This window comes from Anas acuta, chromosome 6 (genome assembly GCF_963932015.1).
Source record: "Anas acuta chromosome 6, bAnaAcu1.1, whole genome shotgun sequence".
NCBI classification, from domain to species: domain Eukaryota; kingdom Metazoa; phylum Chordata; class Aves; order Anseriformes; family Anatidae; genus Anas; species Anas acuta.
This window is the reverse complement of record NC_088984.1, coordinates 20,122,853-20,146,067: the sequence shown is the minus strand read 5'-3', so window position 1 is coordinate 20,146,067 and position 23,215 is coordinate 20,122,853. Positions and strand designations below refer to the sequence as shown.

General features: G+C 35.7%; 1 protein-coding gene across 5 annotated transcripts in view; it reads left to right on the top strand.

Moving 5' to 3' along the window:
• Positions 1–23,215, top strand: part of LRP2 (LDL receptor related protein 2) — a 116,887-nt gene that overhangs the window by 49,468 nt on the left and 44,204 nt on the right. For all 5 annotated transcript variants that reach the window (XM_068686727.1, XM_068686724.1, XM_068686726.1 and 2 more), the window contains exons 21-42: positions 238–519; positions 1,688–1,927; positions 2,580–2,699; positions 3,080–3,196; positions 3,890–4,267; positions 5,172–5,420; positions 5,882–6,093; positions 6,577–6,761; positions 7,703–7,931; positions 9,036–9,213; positions 10,760–10,888; positions 11,648–11,814; positions 13,090–13,233; positions 14,122–14,231; positions 15,378–15,555; positions 15,892–16,105; positions 16,563–16,802; positions 16,935–17,123; positions 18,255–19,175; positions 19,673–19,838; positions 20,631–20,789; positions 21,810–22,099. In XM_068686727.1, the coding sequence (XP_068542828.1) occupies positions 238–519; positions 1,688–1,927; positions 2,580–2,699; positions 3,080–3,196; positions 3,890–4,267; positions 5,172–5,420; positions 5,882–6,093; positions 6,577–6,761; positions 7,703–7,931; positions 9,036–9,213; positions 10,760–10,888; positions 11,648–11,814; positions 13,090–13,233; positions 14,122–14,231; positions 15,378–15,555; positions 15,892–16,105; positions 16,563–16,802; positions 16,935–17,123; positions 18,255–19,175; positions 19,673–19,838; positions 20,631–20,789; positions 21,810–22,099 (5,097 nt within the window). The remainder of the gene's footprint in view (positions 1–237; positions 520–1,687; positions 1,928–2,579; positions 2,700–3,079; positions 3,197–3,889; positions 4,268–5,171; positions 5,421–5,881; positions 6,094–6,576; positions 6,762–7,702; positions 7,932–9,035; positions 9,214–10,759; positions 10,889–11,647; positions 11,815–13,089; positions 13,234–14,121; positions 14,232–15,377; positions 15,556–15,891; positions 16,106–16,562; positions 16,803–16,934; positions 17,124–18,254; positions 19,176–19,672; positions 19,839–20,630; positions 20,790–21,809; positions 22,100–23,215) is intronic.

The window sequence follows — 23,215 nt, the reverse complement described above, 5'->3', positions numbered from 1 at the left end:
GGCTTTCTTAAACATTTGTGTCATTCAAGATTTTATGGAATTGAGGACCTACTGATGTACATTCTAGTACTCCTGTCAGTGAACTTGACCCTATTTTGCAGTATAGGCAAAACCAGGATTTGCTCCAGCATCTTTAAATAAACGAACAAACATTCTTATGCAATTACTTTGCACTTTTAATAGTTCCCAAGCTGTTATCACTAGTGTATACATTGATCTTCTCTATCACTTTTTAAGGCTCTAACTACTGTAACAGAGGAACAAATCCCAATGGAGACTGCAGCCATTTCTGCTTCCCAGTACCAAATTTTCAGAGAGTTTGTGGTTGCCCTTATGGCATGAAACTGGCTTCTAATCAACTGACATGTGTTGAAGATCCATCCAATGAGCCACCCACTTTGCAGTGTGGCTCGTACTCATTCTCCTGTGGTAATGGAAGATGTGTGCCTCGATACTATCAGTGTGATGGTGTTGATGATTGCCATGATAACAGTGATGAACAAAACTGTGGTTCTTTAAGTAAGTAGTCCCTGCAAAAAACATCTGGAATTTGGTGTTTGCATTTCGGAAAGTTTGATGGGGCAGCCTGATTTCCTTGCAACAAAGCCCAATTTGTTAAGGTTGTACTTATGGATAAATCCTAAGATCAGTTACTTCAAAATGAATAGAGTAACTCCTAGGAATAGGGGATTCAACACTGGGACACCTAAGGAATGCACGAAAATACTCTTTTCTAACTAGTTCTTAAAATTGAATTTGCAGAGTAACAAATATCTTGTCTAAAGAAAAAGTTATTTTGTTGTGTAAATTTGAAACACACTGGAATATGACTTTCTTGTCATATTTTAATGCATGGAGAAGGACAGTCTTAATGAAGATGTTTTAAAAAGCACAGTAAGAAAAATAACAAAATCATATGCATTGCCTAGTCTCCATCTAAGATTAGCTGTTAAATTAAATAAAGGTGACGCTCTAAATAGAACTTTTTATTATATTTGGGCACTTCTGAACTATTTGTTACGTATTTTTTTTTTTTTTTTTCACAGCAAAGTGAATTGGAAGTACATTGTTTTATTTCCTGGTTTACCTGGAGTGGCTCATACAAAAGCATTGTATTTTGTTGATCAAATAAATTGAGAGTACAAATGGATAATTAGTTTTGATAAAATACTGAAGATTTTTTTTGGCTTTTATGGCATACTTGGTGCTTTTTTTCTTCAGAGTTGATCATTCCTTATAAATCACAAACAAGAAAATAGGATATATTAATAAAACGTGCTCCTTACTGAATAGGACTAGCAAGTATGACTAAGATATAAAACCTGTTTCTTATTAGTAGGCTAGTCTTGAACAAGTAAAATGCCCTTTCGGGAAAAGGAAAGTATAGGAAAAAAAAAAAGGCTACTTGAAGACATGATTTTTCTTGTTTTTAGATTGTTTTGAAATGCTTAACAATTCACATTATTATTGATTCTTGCAGACAAAAAAAGCTTGTAAGAATTTAGTTCAATTTTTCAGCATGTTGCAACAAGACTAACACTTTCATTTTAATTAATGCACATTTTAGAATTTGATGCATAATTTAGGCATTATGTAAGCATACTAAATATATCTAATATTCTACTACTACGGAAGATAAATTTTGGAGATCTTCGTAAGTGTCCTCTTTTTTTTTTTTTTTATTTAGACAATACTTGTTCTTCATCAGCTTTTACCTGTGCCAGTGGACAGTGTATTCCAAGTCGCTGGCGTTGTGATAAACATAATGACTGTTTTGATGGCAGTGATGAATTGCATTGTCCTACACAAGGACCCACTTCATGCCCTGCAACCCTGTTCACCTGTGACAACAACAGATGTATTCCTAGGATCTGGCTATGTGATACTGATAATGACTGTGGTGATGGGTCAGATGAAAAAAATTGCAGTAAGTATCTGATCTGTCATGTTTATTTTTTTTGTGTGTGTATATTTACGTAGATATGTCTGTTGGTGTAAGAATGATATATAAAATTAGGAAGAAATAAGTAATATCTGAGATTAATATTTTGCAGTCCATAACATGTCAAAATCTCAACTAATATGAACTACCAGAACCAAGTTAAATGCAGAAAAATCATTAAAAAACAGTAAGAAGGGGTAAATGTGATTGTTCTAACTATGATGCTGCATAATGTCATTGACTGCAATTTACAGCAAAAATCAACTGGAGCTCACAGGTCCTAAATGCTTACTTACTGAGTGATCTCAATAATACCTGATCTTGTAGTCAGTTAATTTAGCATGGAAGTATTTACCTAGAAGTATCTGTAATTATTTCACAGTGAAGTAGGACAGTTTCTCTGTATAATTTCTTTAGCATTATTTCTCACTGATTGGAATCTTCTGTTTGTTTTTTGCCTACATATGAATAAATAATTACTTGATACTAACGCATAAGTGCATGTCATTTGTATGATTACCAGCTGCTGTATTGCATGCTGCAAGTCAGTGATAGTGTCTTTATGCTGTCTCCGTATTATCTTGAGTTCAGAAGACAGAAAATAAACACAGCTGTGTTTATTGTCATTCTTAAATAGCTTTCACAGGTACTTGTGAACCCAGGCAGTTTCAGTGTCCAGACCATCGCTGTATTGACCCATTCTATGTCTGTGATGGAGACAAAGACTGTGTGGATGGTGCTGATGAGCATGACTGCAGTAAGTGTACTTTGTTTGTTCAGCACTGCTTTCTAGTTTCCTACTGTTGCCCCTTGAAAGGTCTTTGGTGACCTCATACTACCAAGATAGCAGATGGCATAATAAACCTATCCATAAATTAACTCTGTTTATGATACCTGTTTTAGCATTTGTAGTAAGCCCTTTGATCTCTTGGCTGGTTGTGAAATTGGGGGTATGAAATCTAAATTGTCTGTAGATTGCAAGATCACTGCATTTTCTCTGTCCTGTGGAAATCATGGTCTTCACTGGAATGCAGACTCCTGATACCATAGCTGTGTTGTGCACCTGTAGAAAAATAAGGTGTAGTTTAACTCTATAAAATAAAGTAAATTGCTAAGGTAATATTTTTTATTTTTTAGTATACAATTGCAGTGCCACAGAATTTAAATGTGTAAGTGGAGACCAGTGTATCAGTACTTACTACCGGTGTGATGGTGTTTTTGACTGTAATGACCACTCAGATGAGACTGATTGCCGTAAGTATATTGATGCGGAAAAGTCTTAATTTATTCGGTGAAGCTTCTCAAAATTTTGTCTTATCTGCTATATCAAGTAATTTGCAATACTTTCATTAGAACCTCAAAATTCTTTTTAAATGTACTTGTTTATAAATAGTTCTTGTGAGCCGAAATTTCATACATGGTATGTTCCAGCTCAAGAATAGATTTCTGGCAAAGAATAGTGTCTGCATTCCTTTTGGCTCTAAAATTTTGTTTTATTTGGCACCTTGGTTTCAAGGCTTAAAAGAAAGAAGTTTATTCAGGTAGAAAGCTGTAAATCTTTTATCTATGTGAGTTATATTGAAACTTTTTCCTTGAGTAATTTTTCACATTTAACTTAGGATTTCTCAACGCAAGACAGTGAAAACTTGTTTCAGAGAGTAAATTCACGTTGTGTTGGGCATGTACATAGATATCATTAAGTGTATCAATATGCACTTGCTTAAAATATAACAATTGCTTTGCTCATCATTTTACAAAGAAGGAGTTAAACTGGCCAGATTCTGGAATGTCATGTAGATTGATTGTAATTCCGTGGCCTGATCTAAAAGTGACAGAGTTCTTTATAGTGTTGTAACTACTTATGCAAGATGTGAACTGAGCATAGTAATTTTTCATCTCTATCTAAAATTAAAACAGTGTCTGAACTGTAACATGTCACTGTTTTAGCTACAAGACCACCAGGGATGTGCCACCAGAATGAATTCCAATGTCAATCAGATGGCAGTTGTATTCCTGCTAACTGGGAATGTGATGGACATCCTGACTGTGCAGATGGCTCAGATGAACACCATAGATGTCCTGCCAGGACCTGTCCTCCATCCCTTTTCCGCTGTGACAATGGCAACTGTGTCTATCGAGCATGGATATGTGATGGTGATAATGACTGCAGGGATATGAGTGATGAGAGAGATTGTCCTACTCAGCCCTTCCGGTGCCCCAGCTGGCAGTGGCAATGTCCAGGTCACAGTATCTGTGTGAATCTCAGCAAAGTATGTGATAATTCTGCTGACTGTCCAAATGGAGCTGACGAATCCCCATTGTGCAGTAAGTTACTGTTCAGGCATCTACAATAGCCTACGATGTCCTGTGGCTTCAGAGAGAAACAGAATATGTTGAGTATCCAGATGACAGCCATGTTATAATCAGCATGTATAAATAGCATAGCAGCATTTCTATCAGAAATTGTAAGCTCACTGTAATTAAAGCACTAATTACAAAGTGGAACTTGCTTGCAGATGAAAGGAGACTATGGTAAATTCATTAGCTAAAGTCTGATCTTATGCTCTGAATTGCACTGACTTAAATATGGTTTCTATATAGCAATATGGGAATGAGCTTGGTTTTCCCTAATACATTGACTAAAGAATGGTATGCTTTAAGTTCAGAAGAAATGTGATTCAGTCTTTAATATTTTCTTTTTCTAACTTCGAAAATCATGAAAAAAATCGAAAAGCTCACATGTAGCCAGCATTTGTATTTGTGTTGATTTGTTGATTTGTGTTGATTATGAATTGATTTAAGCATAACCTTTTTCTTTCTTTCCTTCCTTCTTTTCTTTTTCTCTTTAATCAATGCACATTCTCAGATGAACCCCAGCCAGGTATGATTATAAGTGACTTTAAATTATTTTTTATTAACTCAAATTTAGGTCTGGAGTTGTACAGTAAATATTTTGTATAATCTAGATAGTTTTGAAAGCATTGTTATAAATGTTTAGGAGCATTTTCTTTAGCATTCATTTAATGGGATTCAGAAGTAAATAAATACTATGTTATTATCTTTCTTTATGTGTATTGTGTATGAGAGCCTCAGTTCAGGCTTATGTGGCATAACTGATGATTGTGCAGTTTTACCAGCAGTTTTAGGGTGGTAATGCAATAGCAAAGTATTACATTTAGTATAGGAAGCTTTTGTTAAGTGCTTATTTCTTTCCCTGATTCCATTTCAGATCAGGAGAGCTGCTCTGACAATAATGCTGGCTGCACTCATGAATGTATACAAGGCCCCTTTGGAGCTCAGTGTACCTGTCCTATTGGATACCAGCTTGCAAATGACTCCAAGACCTGTGGTGATATTAATGAATGTGACCCTCCAGGCTTTTGTAGTCAGCACTGTTACAATGAAAGAGGGTCTTTTAGGTGTTACTGTGATGAAGGATACATTCTGGAAACCAATGGGAAGACCTGTAAAGTCGCAGGTGAGGAGTGTTGGTGGCAACCTAAAGAATGCCAGTAGTGCCTGGAAAACGTTCAGCTTTGCCACTTCCATACTTTTTTTTTTTTTTTTTTTTTTAAAAAAAAAAAAAAAAAAAAAAAAAGCTGATGCAAAACATCCTTACTGGTGGCAGATCACTTTGAGTATTGCACCTGACACCTAAGGGACAGTTCCTAATTGGAACTATTATTTTCTTGAAATAAAATATTTAAATTAATGTTCTGGGTTTTTAACTTTGCAAGGACCAAAAATAATATTCTAGAGAAATGCAGTGCCATGCACCTCTAAACCATAGGTTGAAATTTGCTCTTTTATGAAGTTCAGTGCATCCAGAGTGTTTAAATCCCAGCCTTTTCATAAGACTTCATTACTCAGTGTTATTTTTCTCACAGAATTATTGCTGGATAGCTTATTGGTTTAATTTAATTTCTTTTCCTTTGACAGAGTCTGGGAATCTTCTCTTGCTAGTGGCAAGTCGTAACCAAATCATTGTGGATAACATCACCTCTCAGTCACATAGTATTTATTCTCTCATTCGGGATGGAAGGAATATTGTGGCTATTGATTTTGATTCAGTCACAGATCGTATCTTTTGGTCCGATACAACACAGGATAAAATTTGGAGTGCTTACAAAAATGGGACTGACCGGAAAATAGTAAGTTCCACTGAGTTATTCTTGTCTCTTCATTGTGGAGAGAAAATGAAGACACTGTATCTCCACTTAACAGAAAGAGAAAATTCCAATGTACTAAGAAGGGAGATAACATAGACAGAGTGAAACAATTCAGTAGATGCTAAGCCAACATTTCATACAGGTTTTTGAAAAAGAAAACTGAATGCTTTCAGGAAACTTTAATACCAGGCTATAAATTGATTTTCCTATTAGGAGGTGCATACTCCTTCACTAGGCCAGCTGAAGTTAGTAGGAGTGTTTGGGTATGTGCTTTGCTTGCATTTTGAATGTGTACATTGTGACTTGTTTTAGAAAGTGTTAGACATTTAGTCCCCTATTTTCAATACCTATAGAAAAGTGTGAAAAAAATATTTTGATTTATTCCAGTGAATTTGTTCTCTCTCTCTCTCTCTCTCTCTCTCTCTCTCTCTTTATCTCCTTTTAAAAAATTTCATTGTTAAACAGGTGTTTGACAGTGGTGTCACCGTGACTGAAAGCATAGCTGTAGATTGGGTAGGTCGCAATCTTTACTGGACAGACTTTGTTCTGGAAACAATTGAAGTCTCTAAAATGGATGGGAGCCACAGGACTGTGCTGATTAGTGAAAATATAACAAACCCAAGGGGACTAGTGTTAGATCCCAGAATTGAGTAAGACTTTTTTATGTTTTGTTTTGAAAAAATGCATATTTTATGATGATAACAATATTCTGATATTCCCAACCTGTACTGTAATTGTAAATGACAAGTGGAAGAGAAAACCTATGAGAATTTTTAAAATGGTGTGTTCACAGCGTTAATTTAATATCTAATGTCATATGATTGTTGTTTGTAATCTGTTACTCTGTGTCACTGTAACAAGATACCTGCTCTCTTTTGGAACAGGTCTTCCTGTATTTGCTTCCTAGTTGGAAACTTTTAACTTAAAATTCTGGTATATCTTTATCAGGCAGAGGTATACCGATGCACAGTGTAGGTGGTATGCCTACCTGACAAAGAACAGGCTACTGCATAGCCCCAGCCATCATCACAAACTGATGTCATCACAAAAACACTTTCCTGTTTTGAACAGCAAGTGGCATAGAGTAAATGGAGTGTTATCATTTGAACTGGTCATGTACAAAGTTTTACTGGTTTTTGAGCTCTGCAGTGCCTTGAACTCTGTTTACTGCCAGCCATGTGGGGCTTTTTAGTTATAGTCCTGTTAGCATTATCCATGTATGCCTGTAAAAGCACAAACCCATACCAAGTTTAGTATTTAGGAAACAGAGAATCAGATTATAATCCATGATGAAAATAGTTCTATTTACTGTTATTATTTACAAAGGATAGCAACAGTAGAAGTATTTGAAAAAAATTACAACAGAAATGATGGTAATATCTTAAATTAACATAATCCTGAAATGAATGATTTCAGTATCTTTGTGTAGAACATTTCTTAGAAGTGTAGGTTTTGTTGTTGTTTGTTTGTTTGTTTTTCCCTTGCTTTAGGTCTTTTTTTTTTTTTTTTTGGCTAATGAAGTTTTGTAGGCAGCTAGTTTGTTTTTTTTTGTTTGTTTTCAGATTGGTAACCACAGGTTCCTTTTTTTCAGTGCTCATGTGATGTTTTGGACTGACTGGGGCCAAAACCCTCGAATTGAAAAAGCCAGCATGGATGGCAAAATGCGAACAGTGATTATTAACAATAAAATCTACTGGCCCAATGGACTCTCTATTGATTACCCAAATAAACTTCTCTATTTTGCTGATGCATATCTTGACTATATTGATTTTTGTGATTACAATGGAAACAACAGACGACAAGTGGTCGCAAGCGATTTGGTAAGACATTAAGAAACAATGTTTTCCCTTGTGCTTCCTGATACTAATACTACTACCGTATTTGCACTATGGTAGGCTTAGATGTGTATTTTTCTTAAAACTACTCTGGTGAAGCAGATATTATGTATTCTAGCTGCTTGGTACAGCTGGAAAATGAAGATTTACATACACTATCCAAAGTCCTTCAGGAGATCTTCAAGGAAACCTGGAGCTTAGTGTAGACTGTAGTGCTTTAGATCTACACGTGTGAAGTCTAACAGCGACATCTGAGATTGTTGCTACTAGCTGGTGCATTTGCTGTAGGGAAATAGAGCACAAAAAATCTGCAAGAGCTTTCTTCTTCAACTTCTGTGGATGATGAATGCTGCTGTTCTTGATAGCAACAGAGGATTTTCTATTGCCAGGACTTTTATGTTCTGGGCACTTCATGAAGACCATTCCTCTGGTAGGCTGTCTCGCAATGAAGTGCTGCTGTCAGTTGGCAAGATGGTATACCAGCACAATGGTTTAGATGTTCAGTTGGTATGCATAAGCTGGTATAAAGTAATGACATGTATTTTTAAGAATTGAGCCTTGTGGCACATTTATCCTTTTCTAGACAGACAGTTCTTGTGCATTAGGAGCTGGTACAGTCTTTTTTGCCCCACTCTTAGTTTTCAGAAGTTTAGATAAGCCATCTTCTTCAACAGGCTGGTAAATTACAGAGGAGTTTATCAGAGATCCAAGGTCCTGACAGGTCCATAACTCTCGCATTTTCTCTTGTGTTCTTGAAAATCTGCAGTTGGGTGTATATCTGTTGGTTCCTTGTGTTCTGCCTTGTGGTTAGACTGTTAATTTCTCATGCTGTACATCTCACAGCCTCTATATAGCATTTTTATTTAAAAAAGAAGAAACATCCCCTTAATTAATGCCATGTTTCCCCCATAACTAGTGCCTTGTTTTCAAGCAATAGATGATATTTCATATTCTTTTCCTGGAAAATATCCTTTGAGGTACAGCTGCTTCTGCTTTCTTAGCTATTTATAAATTGTACTTAGCTCTGTTGTGCAAACTTTACATGTTCTAGTCTCCAGAACTAAACTGGTAAACATCCTTGTCTTCTAGATATTACAGCATCCACATGCTCTAACTGTCTTTGAAGATTTTGTTTACTGGAGTGACCGGTATACAAACCGAGTAATTCGGGCAAATAAATGGCACGGAGGAAACCAAACAGTTATGATTTATAACATTCACCAGCCTTTAGGGCTTGTGGCAGTCCATCCCATAAAGCAACCTCATGGTAAGTTCAGCAAAACAACTTTGATGGTGTCAAAAATGTGCCATAAAGTAATGTCATGCATAAGCACTTCCGGAATCAGTCATGTAAACAAATGGACTGGGTTAAAACAAGAAAACACTTTATGCCATTGACTTACAATTGAAGATAATTTCAGTTTGTCCAGCCTGCTGAATATTCTGGTGTTTAGGGAGGGTGACCAAGAAGCATGTAAGCATAACAAATGCCAAAAATAGGAAAGTAGTATATGGAGTTTTCCTGCTCCTTGTTTTAAAGGGCTTTATAACAAAATCAGAGTTTTTGAAAGTGTTACCATTTTTAAAATTTGTCTCTGTGGCATACCAGACTTGGCTCCATGTACATGAATTCTGTCATGCTTTTAGGCAAGTTAGTGTCATCATCCTTCTTTGAATACATGTAGACTTGCATTATTTTACTTAATGAAATAATGAATAAAAATCCTTAATTACGTTCAAGATTCTTTCTCAGATCATATGTAGGTCATCTCTTGCATCTTGAAAAGCTATCAAAAAATTTTTTTTATATCACCTTTTATCTCTTTCAGTTAGCATCACCTTCCAAATAATCAAATCACCTTTCAATAATCAAATAATTATGTCTTCATTTCTACAAATGAAGACATAATTATTTGATTATTGATATTTCAGTTGTAGTACTAAGACTGTCATCCACTCCCCTTATTTTGTAAATCAGTAGATTTAACATCAGCTAGTTTTAAGATTTGCTATATAGAAATGAGGCATTTTCTTATACTTTGAGTTTTGAGTGTATGCCATTGTTTATTGCCATCTTTTGATTTCTTTTATGTTCGTGTTAGTTTTTATATTTGGAACAACTGTGTCATTTCCTGGAACCTATACGTTTTTAGAATAAGGCCTGCTGAGTTCACTAAGGGTATTTATTCTCAAAATCTATTTTAATTTTCTTACGAAGATGGTTCATCCTGAAAAATCCTCTTTAACAGCGATTGTATGGAAGTGATCTAAATGGTTGAATTTTAGTGTATAGTAATAATAGCAGTCAACAAAGACCTTTTCAACTGTCCTATTTATACTTTACAAGCTTAGACTGCAAATTTCAATGATTCAAAAAATTACATATTGAACTGATACTTCCTTTAAATGAGGCATAGTAAGCTACGTTATCTCCTTATTTTTCTCCAAAAAGCTTCAGTAAATAATTTGAATCCCCCATCCAGAAAGGTTATTGTGATCAAAGACTGAAAATCTCCAGGCCTTCTCATCCAGTTAACAAAAGTTTGAAAAAGAGTTTGAAAGATTTGATACGATACAAAGAAAATTAAAAGATCAATATGGTAATGTTGCTGACTTTCCAGGGAGAATTAAAATGTGTTAAAAGTGTATTGTAGTGCTTGTAATTCTTGGAAGTAACTTTATTTTTAATTTCTAATACCAGAACTGACTTAGTGCTGTTTGATGTTTCCATTATCAGTGATGCCAAATGTTCTTTCCAGTTGGTCATATTTTAACAGTTGCTAATTCTTTTTTTCTTCTTTTTTTCTTTTCAGGTATCAATTCTTGTGCATCATCCCCCTGTAGCCATCTCTGCTTACTTTCTTCATCTGGACCACTTTTTTTTTCCTGTGCTTGTCCTTCTGGATGGATGCTTTCTCCTGACAACAGGAACTGCATGAGAGGTATGGCAGCAATAATGAGACATGAAAAAAAAACACCTGACAGATTGTCAGAGCCATTTCTCTGTCAGGCAAAAAGCTTACTTCAAATCTCTGAGCTGCTGCTCTTGAAATCAAAGGTTGGGGTCATTCTAGACAGACTTTATTTAGAAAGCATTGAATGAAATATATTTGGCCTAAAGATGTGGAGTTCTGAAAGGAGCTCAAAGCCAGAGGTTGCTTCCTTTGGGAGAAATACATATTTAAGCTCTTAAAAAAAAAAAGCTTAATTTAAAAATGTCTAAGCATGTTTAAAGTAACCTGAAAGTTACCTGAAAGTAAATTTATGGTAAAAGAATAGGAATACTCCTTTACATATAAAACAACAAATCACAGAATTCCCAGTTATATTCAATAATAAAGATTAGTTTTTGCTGCTGTAACTGTATGTTTCTTGAGTACTGCTTAGTAGCTGTTAGAATCGATCTCAGGAATGTCTTGGAGAGTCTGAGCTTTGTCTTGGTGGTTCCCATGTTCCTAGAATATGCATTGTGATTGCATAGTGCTGAAACTTTCAATGTTAAAACATTACAGTGATAATTTCACTCCTGGTGAGGTAAAAAAAACCTTTCATATAAGTGCTTTACAAAGCATCATGGTTAATATTCATCATTTCTGTAAGCATCAGGGAACCTTTGGTAGGGGGAACACATCAATGCTATTTTTTTGATGAGAGGAAAAGTATTGAAGCATAACTCTGACTTCTATTGTATATTTTCACAGTTGAACACCCTTTCCTTATTGCTGTGAGAGATAATATAATTTATGGAATTTCTCTGAACCCTGAGGAAAAGACCAATGATGCTATGGTTCCGATAGCAGGAGTTCAAAATGGTGTTGATGTTGACTTTGATGACTCAGAACAGATGATCTATTGGGTTGAAAATCCGGTAAGTTAGTCTTTGTGTTCAAAATGCGCAGTAAAATAAGACTTATTTAAAGTAATGTTTTTGAATGAAATATATTAGCATTACAGGTAATGCTTTTAAGAAGTATAATTGAAAAGGATTAAAGTTTTTTTCCCCCCTAGAGCACTAGATACTTCGTCTCTTTTGTAAATTAGTTTTCATCTCTGTCAGCCAAAATATTTAATTAATGCTATTTCTGGATTACCCAGAGACATGAAGAGGAAATATCAGAGAACACTGACAGAATTGTACTCTCAGCCCATTGCTATCATCTGCTCTTCCTCATCTCTGTTAGCCTAGGGCATAATTCTGCAAGCACATCCAGAACAGTTCTCCATGGGAGTAGTACCTTGGACCCAGAGGCACTAAACATTAGTATTCGAGTGCGTGCTATTAGAATGAAATTATATGCTTGCATGGTCTGGTCTCTGGTCTGAGTGCTTCTTGAAGTAACATAATACAGAGGCATCTTCTTCTTAAATATAAGAATGGGGTTGCAAAGTCGAAGCCACTTCCAGGTAGCAAATATGAGGCTTATAGTTCTAAAAAAATACTTTGAACTAGTTTTTAATAGTTCGTTATAATTATTTGACTAAGCCTCTTTAATGACTGTCCTTGCTAAACTGAGAGATATGTGTTTCCTAAGGATAACTTGCCGCAAAATATCAAAATTAGTGAGTTGAGTGTTTGTTTTTGTATCATGCCCTAACATCACATACTGTAGGTGATACTATTAAGCATGCAAGCTGTAAATTACCATTTCAGAAGTTACAGAAGAAAACTGCAAGGATAATCTCAATTTTGGATCTTTCTATTGCAGCTTACTAAAAACTTGTTTCTTATGTATTTATGTTTACAGAGAACACTATTTTCCTTTATGAGATTTCAGGTTTATTCAGGATGGTTAAATTGAGGTATCCTTATAAAAATCTTTTGATAATAAAGTACAAATTACAGTAGTGTGACTGCACATAGCTTAAAAATATACTGATCAGGCTTATATAGCCATTTTATTTCTGTTCTTCACGTTGATCTGGTTAATGAACTGTGGTGCCTCTTTACACCATATAATTATGATTTACAATAATATTTTTACCATGGTTATGCATTGAGGACATAAATATTTTCTCTCTACTGGATTTTCATTTTTGCTAAGAAAAGATTGTAATATAAAGTATCTGCTCACATAGTTAGAATAAACAAATTTTATGAAACTGCTCTTGATATTTTGTCGCTTTTCTTATCTTTTTTTCCAAGGGTGAAATCCACAGAGTGAGGTCAGATGGATCTAACAGGACGGTTTTTGCTCCAGCAGCTGTTATTGGTGCTCCTATTGGCCTAGCATTGGACTGGATATCTGCAAACCTTTATTACAGTAATCCAGGGACACAGTCAATTGAGGTAATTATTTAAGAAGGACAATTGAAAACTAAGAGCATGGATATATTTTGCTACTATGTATACAGTTTGAAATTAGAACTGTTATTAGTGAAAAACTGAAGTTAGTTTTTTGAAGCAAATAGTGTGAAGAGAACTGATTTACACACTTAGAGAAACAAGCCTGAATTTGAGCACAGTCAAAAAAATTTTGGAAGCAATATATTCTGTGAACTTTATTTATGCACAGATCTCTTTTCTTCAAGTTAGTAGGCTTCTGGTGTTTAACGCACAAACTCTCCTTATCACAATAGCTATTACTACTATTTTCACTTTAAGTTAAAGATCCCAATGCAGTGCCTCTGACAATACAGGAACGTTGTCATTAAACACAATAAGATCCACTCCCAAATGCTTTGATATCATAATATGTAGCTTCCTGGACACTAACAGTTTGATGATATGGGAAGAATAAAACTGCTGTTTATTGTAGGGAAATAGAGGATAAGCAATATGTAATACTGTAATGAATGTTACTGTGCCTGGTTATGAATTTCCTTGTCCTAAAGTCATCAAATTTAAATAAATAAAAGGTAATACTTTTTGAAGCAGCATTTCATCAACCCCTTCAGCCTGTAATACTATCAAGATATTACGGAAATTGAAAGATTAGCTATTTTTAGAACTAGGATACTTATTCATTAATATAGGCAGGTTCTGAGCAGCAAGTAGCTGCTTTAAGGAGTACATGCGAAAGAAAGACTGATAGGAGTACTGAACAATGTACTTTGTAGCATTAGACAAAATTTTCTGTGATTTCAAAGTCTGGTGGATTTAGGTTTCCTTCCTTTAATTTGACAATCTATCCTAAGTTCTATATTACATGCCCTGACAAGTTCAATATTTGCATAGGTCCTGAAGCTGCATGGTGAAGTAATGTACAGGAAAACTCTGATCACTAATGATGGTACTTCTCGGGGAGCTGGAATGCCAATTGGTTTGTCAGTTGATCCAGCAAGAGGGTAAATTTCTAAAGCTGCAGTTGTTTTGCATGAGTATTTTCTACACATATTTCCTAATTTTTAGGGTCTTAATCTTCAATCCTAGATTTGACAGTTTTGTGTTTTTTTTTTTTTTTTCCCATGTTTGTGCACAATTTATTCATTCTTTTTGAGGCCTAGAAAATTATTGCATGACTACATAAATTTCTGCATGAATGTTTGTTTTCCTTAGTTTACCAAATACATGCTAGCATTCATTTTTTTTTTTTAATTAGAAAGGATCCCAGAATATTATGATTGTGAAAAGAGTCACTGTAAAATGGGAACCCAGAGTAAAGACAATTATCAAGTCTTTTTTTACAATACCTTGTGATGTCTGTGTTGAGGCCTGTCAATAAGTAAAGACACAGTACATAGGAAGAATGTCACATGTTAAATAGTGTAGTACTACATATGATTTTTCTAATCTCTCCCAACATAGGATCCCTATACACTAGTCCACAAATGGAATGAATAGAGCTATATTTATTTATTTATTTATTCCATCAAAGTACTCAAAACTGCAATATGATACTTTTTTTTTTTTTTTTTTATTTAATCACAGTGTTTCATAGGACCATATTAGTAATGAGACTGTTCTGCTGGTGACCTGGCAGGTTTTCAGATGAAGTGATGCCTGACTTTTTGTTCCTGCTTTGGAGTCTACCCTTTGCCCTAGATGTTTTTCAGCAACTGAGGCTGGAGCAGTGGCACTGCTATATATGACCCAGAGCCAGTTAGTTGAATTCTGTTTCATACAGATTTTATGAACTTGCAGTTTTAATTACAAATTGGAACCAAACTTAATGTTGCAACTTTGCAACTGTCCGTGAAACAGGATTATTATTTGCCTGTCTTCTTGCTATACACTGCTAATAATCTGCTGAGGTTACCTGCTGACAGTATTGTGGGTGATGCAGGAGAGTATATAGATTTCTGAAAATGGTTTAACAAGCATTGTTCTTTTAAAACAAGATCTGTTTTTTTCATTGAGGTCCAATTCAAAGTGATCACTGTTCATCATGTACCAAAGTATTTGGCTAAGGAAGGAGATGGATTTAAGCATATGTCTTAGTCACTTTGGGGCATTGATCTCCTTTACCTAAGAGGTATGATGATGTGTTACAGGAAGCTGTATTGGACGGACCAGGGAACTGACAGTGGAGTCCCAGCAAAGGTTGCTAGTGCAAACATGGATGGAACAGGCATAGAAACCCTCTTCACTGGCAACCTTGATCACGTGGAGTTCATTACCATTGACATTAAGGAACAAAAGTTGTACTGGGCAGTCACAAGCACAGGAGTGGTAGGAGATAATTTTTTAATAGTTGCTTTGTTGCTGCTTATCTATCTGTGGGTTTATGATTACCAAGTGTAATTCAGTGATGTTAATTTACTCATGGAACTGGGAGTTGCAGGACCAACCAAAATCTGAATAATAGTTGTTACTGGTTACCTTTAAAAATGTAGGATGACTTGAATGGAGAATTATTATTTATTAGTGTCCTGCTGACCTTTTCCATCCTATCTATGGAAGGTACATAAAGACCTTATGCACGAAGGGATTTTAGTAGCATATGTTGTATTTTAATTTTTTTATTGTAACATTGAACTTATATTAAGCTTTAAATTGATTTCTTAGATTGAGAAAGGCAATGTGGATGGTACAAATCGTGTGACCCTGGTGGTTCATCTTTCTCATCCATGGGGAATTGCTGTGTATGATACCTTTCTGTACTATACTGATAGAGATTATGAAGTTATTGAACGAGTTGACAAGTCTACTGGAGCAAACAAAGTAGTACTGAGAGACAACGTCCCACGATTGAAGTGCTTGCGGGTGTATTATAGAGACAGTGAGTATTTGCTAAAGAGGTCTTTCAAGATTTCTAGCTTGTGAAAAAATCAAGCTTCTCTTAGAGACAGGCTACATGCTTTTTAGAAACAAATTATTTGATGTGTCAAAAGCATTTTCCTCATTTTGGTAGAGAGATGTTTTACCATTTTCTTAAGGCATCTATTCACATGCATAATTTTACAAAAATATTATCAATGTAAAAATGACTAAATAACAAGTTCTGTTACTTTAGCTTCAAATGTGTGCATCTGTTGTATCTGATCGGTTGCCTCATTAATCTTAAATGACAAGAAAGCAGCAAATTAATTACTAATCTGTGTGCTTAAATGGTGATTAAGCTGGATATTTTTACAGCTGGTTGGTAATACAGTGCAAGTATATGAATTTGGTTGTATGTCTGTCAGTGATGATACAGTTCAGATTTTTCTGTGTTGCCATGTCTTTTTTCACAACAGATTCTGCTGGTTCCTCAAATGGTTGCAGTAATAACATTGGAGTTTGCCAACAACTTTGCCTACCAGTACCTGGTGGATCATTCTCTTGTGCCTGTGCTACTGGCTTTCAGCTAAATCCTGATAACAGAACCTGTTCTCCATATAGTTCATTTGTAATTGTTTCTATGCTTTCTGCAATTAAAGGATTTAGTTTAGAGACATCTGATCACTCTGAAGCCATGGTACCACTGGCAGGAAGAGGTATGTGAAAATTATAGTAAGAGGAAATCTTACAATGCCTACTGTTTTGGCATTTCTTGCCTGCATACCCGTGTTTGAAATAAGTTTGTTTATACTAAAGATAATTAATTACTACTTTTCAAAACATTTCAGGACGAAATGCACTTCACGTGGATGTTCACATGCCCTCTGGTTTCATTTACTGGTGTGACTTCAGTAGCACAGTTTCCTCTCAGAATGCAATACGTAAAATTAAACCTGATGGTTCTTACTTCAGAAATGTTGTTACAAATGGAATAGGACGAAATGGAATCCGTGGCATTGCAATTGACTGGGTAGCAGGTAAGTATAGGCAAATTTAGGAGAATGTTATTCTTTACACACTGTAAAACTTGTAAACTAATATGAATTTATCCTAAAGGAAATATTTTGAATGGAAATCATACATGATTTTAACTATGCCTATGAGCTGATTTTAAAAGAAAAGGAAGTAATGAGTGCATCTTATGTTTATATACATATATAAAAATGAAAGTTTGTCTATCTTTTGGTATATGACCTAGGTATAAAATGATAAACAGAGTAAATATATAGAGCCTTTCCTTACCTGATGCTTTCATATTTATCTTAGCTTTCTTTTATTATCTTTGCATTCCTAAGTGGCTGTTATCAGTATACTACTATACCTTACTACCATAGTGAATTACGTGTATCAGAGAAGATTGTACAGAAAAATTGTCTGATGATGTTATAGATAGAAAGGACTTCTCATGTACCCTCAGACTGCTCTGTGGAAATCCTATAAATTTTACTGAAAAGTAAAGAAAGCAGAAGAAATACTTTTTCTTTAAACCTTCATTTTCCCTTTCACAGTTCCCATTTTTATTCAAACATTAAAGATTAATTCAAATATTAACTCTTGAGAAAGTGTTCATCAACTGACCACTGCCAGTAATATTTTTATTTTATACATATACATATTGTGTATATGGTTTGCAAAAGTTTTTTTCTGGAGTTTGATAGGTTTGGAGGGGTTTTAGGATAATCTTCTAACATATACACTTAATTTAGTTACTGTATGCAGTGCTGTGCCAAAACACAGACTTCACAGTTTTGTGTTGTAAAAGGTAAAGGGATAAGAGTATGGAAGGGCAAGCCAAAAGCAGCTCTAAATTACGAATAAATATTTTAGATAGAAAAAAATAAAGAAAACTGTGGTTAATGTGTTTTCGATGGCATACCAATGGTTTTCTCTAAGGAAATCATCAGGGGTTTAGAAATTAATTGACGGTTGTCATTTTGGGTATCTCTTTTCTAATTCCTCCAAGTGGAATACTTTGTGTTCTTAACTTCTAAGATGTTTATGGGTATTCATTTTATAGTTTTGTATTTTATGTTTCTCAGGTGGTAATGCTGTGTATTAACTTTGTTTTGTCATTCTGCTTTTTTTTTCCCTCACTTTTTTAAATACAGGAAATCTTTATTTTACAAATGCATTTCTGACAGAGACTTTTATAGAAGTTTTGCGCTTAAACACAACTTATCGCCGAGTTTTGCTTAAAACTACCATAGATATGCCAAGGCACATAGTAGTAGACCCAAAAAACAGATACCTGTTCTGGGCAGATTATGGGCAAAATCCAAAGATAGAACGTGCATTTCTTGACTGCACCAACAGAACAGTTCTGGTGTCTGAGGGCATTGTCACACCTCGTGGGCTGGCGATAGATCACAGCAATGGCTACATTTACTGGGTGGATGATTCCTTAGATATGATTGCAAGAATTCAGCCTGATGGTGGTGATGTTGAAATTGTGCGCTATGGCAGTCGCTATCCAACTCCATATGGTATCACTGTCTTTGGGAATTCTATGATCTGGGTGGATCGGAACCTGAAAAAAGTCTTCCAGGCCAGCAAGGAGCCAGGCAACACTGATCCGCCAACAGTTATCCGAGACAACATTAATTGGCTAAGGGATGTTACCATCTACAACAGTCGTTTTCAGTCACGTTCACCCCTTGACATCAACAACAATCCTTGTGTGGATGACAATGGAGGCTGTTCCCATCTGTGTTTTGCCCTGCCTGATATGCAAACACCCAAATGTGGTTGTGCCTTTGGAACACTAGGCAACGATGGCAAGAGATGTTCCATTTCAACAGATGATTACTTGATTTTTGCCCTTGAGAATGCCCTCAGAAGTATCCACCTAGATCCTGAAAATCACAGTCCTCCCTTCCGCACAGTCAATGTATTAAGAACTGCAGTGGCCCTGGATTTTGACAGCATAAACAACCGAATATATTTTACACAAAGTTATCCTTCAGGGACAGGAAGAATCAGCTACGTTAGTATTTACTCGGGAATGGGCACTCCAACAGTAGTTGCATCTGGTAAGTACACAGAATTGTGATTCAAAATAATTGGATATTGAGAAATACAGACTAGCACCTAGCACTAGCTCAGCAGGTATTTTTATGCTAATGGTCAAGGTAAACTGTTTAGTTAAGATAACTGATTAAATGCTCCTTCTGACTCTTCTGCTCATTTTTTTCTTCTTCTGAGAGTCTTATTTCGTCTTGATCATAATGAAAAGGAAATATAAAACCGGTTATATGTTATTATGTATTTTTAGTAATTTTAAGATCGCAGCAAGTACCACAGAGATACAGAAAGATTTAGGGAATTTATCAGTATGAAAAGATAACTATATGGTATTAATTCATCTGTAAAACATCTGTAATGATACTGGCTATTGCTGTGTTTGTTTAAAAAACTGAATTATTATGATTATGTACAATCCTAAGTATGTACATTGTCATAAACAAAAAGTATTGCAGTATCTCAGGAAACTGTACTGAACTTGTTTGTGTGTCTGCATGTGTCTAAGACCTGGGGACTCCAGATGGCATTGCCTTTGATTGGATCAATAACAGAGTTTACTACAGTGACTACCTCAATCAAACTATCAGCTCAATGGCTACAGATGGCTCTAACCGCACTGTGATTGCCCGGGTTCCACGACCAAGAGCTGTTGTATTAGATCCCTGCAGAGGGTATGTGCTGCACTTCGTATACTTTTATCATGATTGCAGATGAAGCTGTAGTTTGGACTTCGATGAACACTGCCAGATGCTTCCTGTTCTAAGCCATAGGTTCCAGAAGCTTATAATTGTCTTGGATCTAATTCTTAAGGTTTTGAGCTGGTATCAGCCTCAGAGTTCTGAGTTTTCTTCAGAGACTTTTAGAACATTTATGAATGTGTAGTATATGAGGCTCCTCCTCTAACTGAAGTTGGGAGCCAGGTATTGGGGGTTAAAGGAGAATGATTTTCAAATCAAGTGTTTATCAAGAGACTACCTGTCCTCCCTTTGCTATCTATTTCTTCAAGATTATCAAAACCTGATAATCAAGGTGGCACTGCCAAGAGATGGAGTTGTATATGATCTTTACTTTCTTTTGCGCTGTGTTTCCTGAGTGCCTCAATTTTTTTTTATTTTTATTTTTTATTTTTTTAATATCAAAACATCTCTAACAGGCTTGGGGGGGCAGTATTAAACTGTATTTGAAATGAAGAAATATAAGCAGGAGAATATGTGATTTTAAGGAGACATAAGAGCTGGGAAAACTTAATTCAGTGGGTGGAGTTCAGTCCAGTGGAGCCCAATTATCTCCGCTAGAAGATTCCTTTGTAAATATGAGATAAAATAGGGAAAGAAGTTCTTTCCCTCTCGTTTTGCACACCACAGTTCAGTGGAAGTCACCAGGGTGGAGATATCCTGGAGCAGTTAGAAACTTTGTGAATTTCCCTTGCTGAAAATAAAACTTTTTAATCGTGTTACTGACAGGTATATGTACTGGACTGACTGGAGTTCCAATGCAAAGATAGAACGAGCTACACTTGGAGGAAACTTCAGAACGCCCATTGTAAGCACAGATCTGGTATGGCCAAATGGGCTTACCCTGGACTATGAAGAACAGCAGCTATACTGGGCTGATGCAAATCTGTATGTATTGATAACACAGTTGTTGTTTTGCTTTAGGTGATTTTTCAAATAGGTCTATTATTTATTTTTTATGTTTTTTACTGTTTTTCAGCATTTCAGTGGAATTTGATAATTTGTATTATAAAATATTAAGAATTACTTAATAGCAAGACAATGTAAATTCTTATTTTTGATGCGGAACTACTGTACCATAGGGGGTTTTGTGATATCACAAGGAAGAATTAGTCCAATGCTTTATGGCATTTGTACCAATTGGAAGTTTGTTCAACTTACTTTTGACCCATGGCTTTTATAGCAATCTTCTCTTACACATACAGTCCAGTGTACATTTTTGCATTCATTTCTCATGGTTAATGGCTGTCACTGGCAGAATTTGGCTTCAAGTTTTTGCTTTTGCCAAACAGACAGAATCTTACCCTTCAGTGTATGCCACCAGGATTTCCGTCATTGGCATGAAAGCTTTTAAAAACAGTTTAGTTAATATCCATTCAAATTCACCTATATTCTCAGAGAAATCACTGCAGCAATCAGACTTTTCTCCTCAGGTTCTTTCAGAACAGCAGCTCCTTTGCAGGCTTCTCCTCTGCTGCTGTGACAGAAAGATGTCTGTAATGTAACTTTTATGGTCTGTGCCTCTGTGGGATTTTCTGGAAGGTAGGCATCCTTATATGGATTAATCTGTGTGCAGGGAATCTGTAACTCTGTCCTAGGGATCCCGTTACAGATGCAGAATGTCAAATGAGACATCCTCTTTTCTCTTCTAGACTTCAGTTAATGAAGGTAGGGCAGCAGATACATAAACAGTGTGAAGTCTTCTACATTCTGACTTCTCATGTGCAGGGAAGAAGAATACTCTTTTTCTTAAAGAGGTGCTTTATCCCCCCTCTTTAGAGGGACAGATGCTAGCATAGGGTAAGACATGAGAAACAGACACTCAAAGAAGCACTGTGCTCCTTAGCTTTCAATGCTAAAAAGTTGAAGGACATATTTTAAGATGTCATTATTTCTTTATTATTTTAGGCAGAAGATTGAGAGGTGCACCCTCACTGGTACAAACCGTGAGGTAATTGTTAGCACTGCTCTGCATCCATTTGCAATGACGTTGTTTGATCAGCACATATATTGGACAGACTGGAACACACGAAGCATTTACCGAGCTAATAAATATGATGGTTCAGATCAGATTGTAATGATCATGAATCTTCCACAAAGACCAATGGATATTCACGTCTGGGCAAAAAGCAAGCAGCAGCAGTGTACCAACCCTTGCAACCAGTTCAATGGCGGTTGCAGTCATATTTGTGCACCAGGTAAGCTATTACGCTTAATGTCTGTAAGCTGTTAGTATTGTCTGTATTAGAACTCATAGTATAATAGGTTTCATTTGCATGGGGACAGATGAAATATTCCTTAGTGTTCCCTGCAGTGTCTGGGGGGTTGGAATTAGATGATCTTTAAAGGTCTCTTCCAACCTAAACCATTCTATATGTGTAATAATTATTTTATGTATATAATGCAATCAAAATGATTGCCATTCAGGCTCATGGTACTTTGCAAACACCCTTGAGGGTTTTCCCTGAGAATCTTTGCAAATAAAAACCACGTTTCTCTAATTTAAACCAAAAACATTTTTTTTTTCCTGAGATTTTAACTTTGATTTCCTCTGGAGAGGGATGTTAAGTCAGCTCAGCAGCATATAGTTATGTTAGAAATATATATTGATGCACTATATACTGAGTAGATACTTCCTATCACTCGTTTAAAGATTCTTTACAGAATCACAGAATTTCTAGGTTGGAAGAGACCTCAAGATCATCGAGTCCAACCTCTGACCTAACACTAACAGTCCTCCACTAAACCATATCACTAAGCTAACGGTCACTATTTCTTTATTACACGTTATTATGAAATCTTTCCCTAATGGTTACTTTTCAAATAAAAGGTCTGTACTGCCTCATCTTAAAATTTGGGCAGTTGCTGAGAAGATAGCACAAACTGATTTCTGTACACAGTGGGGCAGGTACACTTTTGAGTCATTGTCCCCAGAAACACCGTCTGACTATATCTTCAGCTGCATATTGGGGTGAGACTGGAGTGATATATGTACCCCACCTCATAACTCCTTGTGCTTATGTAAGGAGAGAGTCAAAGTGCTTCAACAGGTCACCAATCTAGATGGCCATGAAATCAGAATTGCAACAACCCCAAAGAACATAACTGCTACAGAGCTGATTCATGTGTTCTGGATTTCTCTAAGATATGATCCTTTACTCTGGAAAAACTCATTTAGTGCCCGCTTTCACTTTTAGGATCTTAAATGCCATTAAAAAAATCTGTTTTGATTGAAAACATCTCTAACTTCTCATTGATTTTGAGAAGAGCAGTTAGTTTGTTGCAAGGAGTTTTGAAAATTCTCTTTTGATTTT